Source organism: Dromiciops gliroides, chromosome 6 (genome assembly GCF_019393635.1).
Source record: "Dromiciops gliroides isolate mDroGli1 chromosome 6, mDroGli1.pri, whole genome shotgun sequence".
NCBI lineage: Eukaryota > Metazoa > Chordata > Mammalia > Microbiotheria > Microbiotheriidae > Dromiciops > Dromiciops gliroides.
This window is the reverse complement of record NC_057866.1, coordinates 9,841,433-9,852,033: the sequence shown is the minus strand read 5'-3', so window position 1 is coordinate 9,852,033 and position 10,601 is coordinate 9,841,433. Positions and strand designations below refer to the sequence as shown.

At 41.7% G+C, this 10,601-nt stretch overlaps 1 protein-coding gene across 1 annotated transcript in view; it reads right to left on the bottom strand.

Annotated features, from left to right (window-relative positions):
* Positions 1-3,339: 3,339 nt before the first annotated feature.
* LOC122731788 (solute carrier family 22 member 20-like) overlaps positions 3,340-10,601 on the bottom strand; it is a 33,422-nt gene continuing 26,160 nt past the window's right edge. The window contains exons 8-10 of the mRNA XM_043972063.1: positions 9,379-9,487; positions 6,728-6,931; positions 3,340-3,586 (exon numbers count right to left, since the gene is read on the bottom strand). Of these exons, the coding sequence (XP_043827998.1) occupies positions 3,484-3,586; positions 6,728-6,931; positions 9,379-9,487 (416 nt within the window). The 3' untranslated portion in view covers positions 3,340-3,483. The remainder of the gene's footprint in view (positions 3,587-6,727; positions 6,932-9,378; positions 9,488-10,601) is intronic.

Genomic DNA, 10,601 nt, shown 5'->3' with positions numbered 1-10,601 from the left:
GAGAGGGAGAGCATCCAGTAGGAGAGGGTGTTTGTCGTTGTAGAATGCTAAGGAACTTCTAAGGAAGATTAGAACAGAGAAAAGACCATCAGATTTGGCAATTAACAGTTCTTGGTAATGTTTTTGGTTATTATGTTACCACATTGCTAATGTTAGAGGACACAGTTTCACTATTGGCCTTGATTTTCTTAGTAAATAAGAAAGTGAACCCTTCATTTGAAGGTGGGAGCAAGGAGAATGTGGAAGGTTTGAGGAGAGAAAAGAAGGTTGGAAACAGTCTCGTGAGGAATGGGATAATGAATCAGGGAGGAAAAAGTAGAAGGATTGCCTTGCTGATCAGTGATTTTTGTTTTTCAGTTGTTTTCAATAACATTTGACTCTTTTGTGATTTCATTCAGGGCCTTCTTGGCAAAGATAGCAGTGATAGGGGCAGCTAGGTGGTGCAGTGTATAAAACACTGGCCCTGGATTCAGGAGGACCTGAGTTCAAATCCAACCTCAGACACTTGACACTTACTAGCTGTGTGACTCTGGGCAAGTTACTTAACTCTCATTGCCCCATTAATAATAATAATAATAATAATAATAATAATAATAATAATAAAGATAGCAGTGAATTTCCATTTCCTTCTCTAGCTCATTTTACAGATGAGGAAATTGAGGCAACCAGTTTTAAGTGACTTGTCTGGGGTCAAACTGCTAGTAAGATTCAGAGGTCAGATTTGAATTCAGAAACATATGTCTTCCTGACTCCATTCCAGGGCTCTATCCATTGCACAACCTCTCCCATGTCCACTGTCCCATGATTAGTGATAGATATTATGATTACTGATAAGGGATTAATATCGATTAACAGGACATTGTAGAGTCTTTCTGAGGAAGTGTAGGGTCAAGATGGGGTGGGGAGGAATGTGACGGCAGAGCAAGGGTGAAGGCCTATGAAAGTACTGAGGAGGGCGGAGGGAATGGAAGCCATTTTGATAATGAAGAAGAGAATGAAGAATAGGATGGAGGAATAGATTGAATGACTAGACATTGCAACCAATAGAAGAATGGCAGTGATTTTGTGAATGTAGACATTTTTCCCAATCCCCCCTTAGTGCTGGAGCCTTCTCTCTCTTGATTATTTCCATTTGGTGCTGTCTTGTTCCTGTTTGTGCACACATGTTCCCAATGTTTTTGCCCCCTTAGACTCTGAGTTCCTTGAGAATGATAACTAAAAATTTACTGAGAACTGACTGATCCCTAACCTGTCCCCCTACCCAGGTAAATGAATTGCCTGGGGCTAACTAATCTTTGTCAATTCCAGACTCTTAATTGACTTGTGGATCTCCCCCAAACAAACTATCCCCTCTCAATGATTCCCCACCTTACTCCCTGGATTTTATGTTGTCATGTAAAAGGGTCTACCTACATTAAGTAGTTTCTATTTTAGAGTTAAGTAGCTTCTATACTTAACTCAGGAGTAGTTCTGTAGTTCCTTTTGTTAAAGGTTCATTTCCATCAAGTAGTTAATGTATGTGACTGCAGAACAGACTTTTAGTTCCCTTTGTTCTGTTACCCCATAAAAACCTGTCCTCAGTTCCCGTCTTTGCGTATTCCTAGCATCTTGCTTTGCAATACCATGAGCTATAGTTCCTCTGCCCTGATTAAAGATCTTATTTCTTGTATACTGATTGTTTCCTTAATTTCCAGGTTAACAAGAGCAAGCACTGTGTCTTTCCTTTCTTTGTAGCCACTATGCTTCACACTGTGCCTGTGTAGTAACAGCCTAGTAGACCTGGGCCCAGTTAGGGATGCTCTGGCCCTGAGGAGGACACTCTGATCATGGAAAGATACAGTTGATCAGCGGATAATAAAGCAGACATGTCCCAGTCACCCAGAAAGCTGGGTGCTTTGAATTTACAGCATAAGCTTAGTTGGGAACCAATCATGTTTGCTATGTGATTAGCACCAGGCAGTGACAATAATCTCAAGTTAGAAATGTGGCATGTTTACTATTCATGTAGCCAAATGGCTAGCATCATCATTTTCCAAGTAACTGCAGCTTTTCAGTCCTAAGTCTTTTTCCCCTTCCCCCTTCTCACCTCTATAAAATGGTCATCTTCGTTGTTCTGGGAGTTGAAGTTACACTTCTCCCAGCCATACCTCTATGTGCTGACTGATTAAGGAACATGCCATAAACCTGGAACCCCCTGGGAGGTGAAGTTTAGACTTCTGCTCATGGCCATATGTCTGTGCACCAAATAAAAAACCCTTTTAATTAAATTTCGATTGGATCTTGTGGGCGAATAATTCTCCGAAAGAGGAATATTTTCAAAACCAATTTCTCAGTGACACCTGGAATATGGTAGGAACTTAATAAGTATTTGTTGACTGCTATTAACTTGACCAAGGAATTAGAACTGTTGTGGTTAATGGTGGGCTCATAAGTGTCATTATGGTTGTGTGATTATGTGTGGCTGAGGTGGAGAGAAGTAGGATGTCACTGGATTTAAAAGGACCATGGGATTTGTTGGAAGTTACAGGGTTCAGGTATGGTGAAGTCTGCTGGTATGGGGACAGGACTTTGGGAGAAGAGCAGGGCCGTGAAGAAGACACTGGCAGACCTTAGAGCCATCTAGTCAAAGCCCTTCATTCTACAAGAGAAGAAGCTGAGGTGCAGAGAGAATAAGTGACTTCCTTAAGGGCATAGGCATGGGATGTAGCACTACTGGGATTTGCACTCAGGACCTCTCTCTAAAGATGCTCTCCCCAGCATGGAGGGAGGTTTCCCCCAATCAAGGCCCCTTTCTATGTTCCCCAAGGAGCTACAAGGACCAAAGGGCTCCTTTATCTGTATATGGTGTTCCTTACCTTGCTTTGTATTTCCACCTTTTATTAGAAGACAGGACTGGCTCACCAAGCTAGGCAGATAATGAATGGAAAAAACATTGTTCGCCTCAAGCACCTGACCAATCCAAACAGACTTTCCCAGAAGAAAACTTTGTCAAGATATATAGGGATGGGGTAGCTAGGTGGCGCAGTGGATAGAGCACTGGCCCTGGAGTCAGGAGGAACTGAGTTCAAATCTGCTCTCAGGCACTTAAACACTTACTAGCTGTGTGACCCTGGGCAAGTCATTTAACCCCAATTGCCTCACAAAAAAATACCTATGGGCATGTCCTGAGGTAGGGAGCAAGGTCTCAGGGTCTCCTACACCACCCACCCAGGGTGGCAAATTGTATGTTCCCTCATTGTTTATAGCACTCATTTTAAAGGTATGATGTTTAACAGTGAATCCTTTATTTCATGAGCTGAATTGCAGGGAAGTTCTACCAGGTCACCTTGTTCCATCCACTCAGCAGGCAGAGAATGCCCTTTTCAATCCAGAAAATGTAGATCGCAATCTATCCATCCATCCATCACAATAAGAAAAAATAACGAAACTGAGTCCAGACATTGGAGTCCCTCAGAGGCACAGGTGAGGGCATACAGGAAAGTGTCAAACTGTGCTCTCAGCCTGTGGCATTTCAGGCATAAGCAAGGCTGGTCTCTCCTGAATGTCTTTCTTGGCATTTCCTTTCAGACACTGTGCCCTCTTCATCCTGGTCAAGGAGAAACAGAGACAAAGCCATTCTGCTCTTAGACATCAAAAGGAAAGCTTGTCCCCTCTGGAAGGAAAGGACTCTTTTTTTTGAGAGGCAATTGGGGTTAAGTGACTTGCCCAGGGTCACACAGCTAGTAAGTGTTAAATGTCTGAGGCTGGATTTAAACTCAGGTCTTCCTGAATCCAGGGCCGGTGCTCTATCCACTGTGCCACCTAGGTGCCCCCAAAAGGACTCTTTTCATCTGCAGAGAAACCTTGGCTGACAATGCTGAGTCTTAAAATAAACCTCTGTAAGTCAACACAAGCCATTTATCTGGTTATTATTAAGCATCTAGTATGTGCAAGGCACTGGGAGCACCAAGATATGAAGTACCAGAGTCCCTGCCTTCAGGGAGATGACATTCTATCTAGCATGGCATTGGAGGGTTTGGGAAAAAGATGTCCACAGAGAAGGCTGAGTTCATGCCTGTGCAAGGTCCTGTCCTTTTAAGGAACTACCCTCTCATATGGAGGAGTCTGTTACTAAGTTAAGTCTACTTTCATGGTTCACTTGTCTGAGGGTGAGTTCTGTGGCAGACCAGAGTTCTGAGACAGTAGGGTTTCTGGCAAACTGTGTGACCTGGAAAGATACAGACACTAGATAATAGGGGGGAAATGTATATTTCACTGGTCCTTGACAGAAGACGAGAATATCGTTAGTAATATTTAGTTTACAGAGAGTCATTTACAGTAGTGTCCAGTGTCTGAACACAGAAAGAGAGAGAGAGAGAGAGAGAGAGAGAGAGAGAGAGAGAGAGAGAGAGAGAAAAGAATGATTTCAGAAATTTATTATTGGGTTATGGGATCTTATTGTGCTATAAGGAATGATAAGCAGAATGATTTCAGAAAGGCCTGTAAAAACTTGTATGAACTAATTTATAGAGAAGGGAGCAGAACCAAGAGAATGTGGTGCTATGAATGATTTAACTATTCTCAGAAATACTATGATCCAAGACAATCCAAAAGGACTAATGATGAAGCATACTATCCACCTCCAGACAAAGAACTGATATTGATGAAACACAGACTAAAATATGCTATTTTTAAACTTTAATTTTTGTCTTTTATTCATTTTCTTATATAGAATGACTAATATGGCAATGTTTTACAAAATTTCACATGTATAACCTATATTTGATTGTTTACCACCTCAGGGAGGGGGAAGGAGAGAGAGGGAAGGAGGGATCAAATTTGGAACTTAAAACTATAAAAATGTTTATTCTTAAAAATAACAATAAATAATAATAAAAAAGAAATGTATCCTCTATGTTTGAGGCTGAAAGTGATGGTTGGTGCAGTTACTCTTGAATTTGGCTAGGATGTTCCTTTTGAATCTCGCAGGGGATAGGAATGAAGGAAGGATAGAAAACAGCTCAAAACTTTAAATAAAAATGAAAAAAATAAAAATAACCATTCATTTTGAGGAGTATGTACAAATAAGTAGAGGGACAGCTTCACAGCAGAAACTCAAAGAAGTGGCAAAGAAGATTAACCAGGCTGGCTTAGACATTGGAGCTAGTGAAGTGTCAGTCAAGCACAGGCTTGCCAACTGAGCTTAGTAGAGGAAGCGTCTGCTGTGCAGAGACTAAGTCCATAAAGGAATTTCTATGCTCATGTCTCAGGACAAGAAGAGGATGTGAATGTATATTGCAATTGCAAAGTTGCAGGTGACCTGCAGGATGTGAGTTTTCTTCTTGCATGTGCCTCTTTCGCAGCTGTCTCTAAGTGTGCGCCCACTCTCCCCCACAGAAAATGTGTGCACAGTTCTTCTCTGGTTGGCAATGGGAGAACAGATCAGAGTTAGCATGGACTCACACACACACTCACACACACACACACACACACACACACACACACACACACACACACACACACACACACTGCCCTCCTGCTAAGGGAATAAGGAAATGCCCACATCCATCATGGAGGTGAAAACATTATTGGATGTCCCCTATCCCATTCAGTCTGAAATATTGTGCTCAGTTTTGGGCATAACATTTGAGGAAGGACATTGACAAGCAGGCTGAGGATGGTCAATGGGCACAGGACCATGGATTTAGAGCCAAAAGGAACCTCAGAGACATCTTCACCCTGCCCCTCTTTATGAAGATGAGGAAAGTAGGGCTCAGGGAGGTAAAGTGACTTGTCCAATGTCTCTCCCATGTGTCAGTGTCAGAGGCCAGGTCTGACCTCAGGTTGTCCTGTCTCCAGGCCCAGTGGTCTGGCCACTGCATCCTCAGCTGCCTCTCACTAGAGGACCAGGAGGACTTTTGAGACTTTACTTTGATGATGAAAAAAGACTTTACTTTGACGATGAAAAAAGACTTTACTTTGGACAAGTGTTCACTTGTTCCTGAGCTCTTCCTGAGCTTGTTTGGAATTTTTTGGTCAAAGATACTGCAGTGGTTTGCCATCTCCTTGTCCAGCTCATTTTACAGATGAGGAACTGAGAGAAACATGGATAAATGACTTGCCCAAGATCACACAGCTATTAAATGTCTGAGGCCAGATTTGAACTCAGGAATATAAGTTTTCCTGACTTCAGGCCCAGTACTCTATCCCTTTACCACCTAGCTGCCCTGCATTGCACATGGTAGGTAATTAATTGGTATTTGTTAAAGCAAATTAAAATGAGAAGAATTTTAATGAGATAATTGAAAGGAACCCTCTATGGCATTTCTATAAAAAATGAATGGGGCAGCTAGGTGGCCCAGTGGATAAAGGACCAGCCCTGGATTCAGGAGTACCTGAGTTCAAATCTGACCTCAGACACTTGACACTTACTAGCTGTGTGACCCTGGGCAAGTCACTTAACCCCAATTGCCTTACCAAAAAAAAAAGTAATGGACATATGTCTAAGGATTTCTATTCCCACTAATTGTCACTTTAGCTTAATGCAATGTTTGTCTTATTTTAACAATGCACAGGAAGAAGAGATTTAGGGATTGGCTTTGGAATTTGGACTTGTCATGATAACTACCCAGTGTATTTCCCTGGGCACTCTTACATATTCTGAGCCCAGGGGAAAGAAGATCCTCAAAGATACACTCCTGATCTCATTTTACAGTTAGACTTCCACTGATAGGAGTCAGGAACTCACCTCTTTTCTGTCTCTTGGATAGTTTGCAGCAGCGGGAGGCCATGGGTCTCAATCAAGAAGGAGACAGCAATGGCAGAAAGGATAGGCATTCCTCCAAATAAGAGAGGCTGTACAATATGGCTATAGCTGTCAATAATGAAGACAAGGGGAGCCAGCATTGCACCAAAGCTTAATGCTAAACCACCAACACTCATTCCCTTCTGCCTGTAAGTGAACAAAATTAGAGCAAAAGTTAGGATATAAGTGACTTGAAGGACTGCTTTGCTTTTCTGCTGCCTGCCCCAAATCTAGCTCAGTGTCCTTTCCATAATAGGACAGAAGTTTAATGGATAGATCTCAATAATTACCTTGTTAAGTGTCCTTGTGCAGCTGAGAAATGAGGGGGAGCAGGTCACTCATCCAAGAGCTAAAAGCTTCTTGCTCTAGCTTTGGCATCAACAAATTCTGTACCACTGGGAGACCTCAAAGTGATGGGCTACATCTTGTACTATCAAGATCCAGAGGAACTTTGAGACACCTTCCTGCCTCTTGTCCTGTAACCTTCTGAGCATTAATTTATCCTTTAGAAGCTTTTTATCTTGTCCTTCTCATAGAGTTCTAGGGCCCAAAGTGGTTTGAACTCTACATAGTGTCTGTTCACACATGTACGCATAGATAAATACATTTGTATGCATGCATGCATGCATGCATGCATGTGTATATATATATATATATATATATATGTTTGTGTGTGTGTGTGTGTGTGTGTGTGTGTGTAAACCTCCAGAAGATCTGATACAAACTCAATAGAAGGCTTGTTTCTTTGATTTTCACTTGGACAGTTTATTGAAGAATATGTGAAGAGTTCAAACTTCTCTGGAGCCATTAAATCATTTTTATTTTTAACCAATACAATAGGACAACAAGTATACATGGTATTGAATTGAACTGAATATATGCACCCTCTTGTACTAAAAGTAAGAAGGAAACTTCCCTAGAACATTCCCAGAGGAGGAGCAAAGTGGCAGCCTTAGCATAGGCCTTACAACACCTTCCCACCCCTGGGAGTGAAACTTGAAGTGCTTTTGCTGGTCCCTTCATGGATGTCACAAGGAATGCAGTTTTGCTTCCCATTTTGTCTGGGAATATTAGGTTTGCCTAGCTTCCCATCCTCCTCCTCCTCTTACCCCAGGCCCATGAGCCTGATTAGTCTGTAGGCTTGCAAAACTTCCAATAAAGCATTTTATAGAGTAATTAATTAAAATTTTGATATCTATCTTAATGTTGTTATACAAAAGGTTCTTCTCTGGAATGTAGCCAGCTCTTTGATGGTTAGGTGATTTTCACAGCTCCCAGCCTTGTGGTCCCACTCACTAAAAATCTCCTGAACCTGCAGAGGTCCTGTATGAGTTCTTGAATACCGCAAGGATGGGTATTATGATATTGTTAACAAAACATGTCACAGAAACACAAATCTCCAGTGTGAAGAGTCCTCACAAGATCTAGTCTAATAGTTTCCTCATTGTACAGAGGAAACTGAGTCTAGAGAAGTGCCTGGCCAATGTGTCAAATGTAGTTAGCATCAGAGGCAGGTAGGATTTGAAACAACTTCCTCTCACTCCAGAGACAGAGTTTTCCCCCGGTTACCTTGATGTCTATAGCCCTCAGCCATATTAGGAAGATAGTTTTGTGTTAGGGTTCACTTTGTGGTTCTCTTTTACTGTTGTGATCAAGGGGATTTTAACTTGAAAGGGAAAGAAATTCAGACTGTGGAGAGAAACGGTTGGTAGAATAATGAATTTGGCAGCAAAGGATTTGAAAGGACAGGCAGCTGCACAGGCGAGTGAGTTAATAAATTGTGGGGGAATATGATGCCGTGGATTGAGATATGGCAAAATTTGTGAATGCCTGAATAATACTGATAGTCAGGAGAAGGAAATATCAGCACCATGCACAGAGGGGGCTGAAGGGGTTTGCTCCTTGCTTATAGTCCCTTGCTTTTTCCTTTTCTGTGTCTTCTTCCCTTCCTTCCTTATCCCAATATATGTCCTCTCCCATATAACGATATGTAAAACATATTTTCTTCATTGTTCCTCAGAGACTTTACATCTAACATCTCTACCTTTTAGTTGGAGAAGATCACTGCAGTGGCTGGCCTAACACCTGGACAAAATATTGTTAAGGAGCAGCAAGTTTATATGGCTCCAATGCAAAATAAAAAGACTTTTTGGTGTCTGTGTTCTAGTGTGCCACAGCCAGACATTCTTCAGACTGGTTTCTAAGCCTTTTTCTTATGTAATTCACTGTATTGTTCTTCTTTAGGCAAATAAGGCAAACCACACCATAGAATAGAGAGATGTTTGTTGAATCATTTGACCTCAGCATTATAATCCATACTTTGAATATTCAAATTTAATGCAAAGTCAATAGAATGGAGGCTCTTTGAAAACAGGATGGGTTTTTTCTTTGCCTTTCTCTCCTATGTGCCAAGCACAGTGTTTGGCTCCTAGTAGTCACTTGGTAAGTATTGGTTCAATTGAATTGAATTCAATATACATGGGCTGTGTTTTCAGTGCTATGTCCCTACATCCACACCTGCCTGAATCCTTGATCGGTACAGTTTGCCATCATTGACCTTTAATGTTCTGGTCCCACTTTCCTTAAATTCTTACCTGACTTCAGTTGGGTAGAGTTCCAGTGTGAAGAGGTGAAGACATAAAAACAAAAGTCCCACACCTCCTTTCCCAAGCACACTGATTGTCAACCTAAGGGCAGCCATATCTGAGGACAAACAATGAGTTATCAGAAGTTTATTCCAGCTCAGCAGGTGGTTCTGACTCCCTGGTCTTTCTTTGCAACCTTCTTCATTTACATTCAGGACAGGGAGTTTTTCAAGCTATAAGAAGTTCCTGTAGCTCTTATTAATTCCCTTATTATTGACTCTTTGCTTTTTATTTTTATTTCTTACTCAGTTTAGAAAGCTGAGATTGACCTGCATCCCTCAGTGCTCACTATCCATTCAATTACCAAAACTACTGCCCTCCTGGTCATTCTTTAAGGAGTTGCAGCTAGTCCCTCTGTTTAGAGGCAGACATTCATTTCGACATTGTCCCACTCCTCTGGCTGCATAACAGAGTAGGGAAGAGAATGGTCAGAGTGAGCCCAGTACATGGAATAACATATGGGATTTTTGAACTGCAATAGTTTAAAACCCACTTACTTTACTGATATCTTTGTTTTTTAAATGCTACTGATTGCCATATATAACCCTCCTCTGTTTTCTATGTAGGAAATAATTTCTGTTCACAAAACACCCAAAAGGATGAGATAAAATTACTCCAGCAAATGTAACCAATTGTCTTCTGGGGTGAATTGCATATATAGTGTTCTGCACACATAGGCCCTCACCTTGGCAGTAAGGAACAGGGAAAGATCTTTCTGTCATGAGGAAAATGGGGTAGGGGGTTTGGGTAGCGATAGGGGTTTGGGGAAGGGATAAAGGGTTAGGGATTTGGGGTCCTTAGGAATTCCTCTTTAAAGAATTACTCCCTCTTGCACACAAATCCAATGAAATAAGATAGTAGTTTATTTAGGGGCTGGGGAAGGAAAGGGAAACCATGAAAGAAATCCTTGGATTTCTCATGGGGAGAAAGGCATGGCATAGAGCATGGCTCTGAGATACCAACCTCCTCAAGCAGGAGACCAGCAGGTATTTAAAAAAATTTTTTTTTTGGCGAGGCAATGAGGGTTAAGTGACTTGCCCAGGGTCACACAGCTAGTAAGTGTCAAGTGTCTGAGGCCGAATTTGAACTCAGGTTCTCCTGAATTTAGGGCCGGTGCTTTATCCACTGCACCACCTAGCCACCCCCAGCAGGTACTTTTATAGAGGACTGAT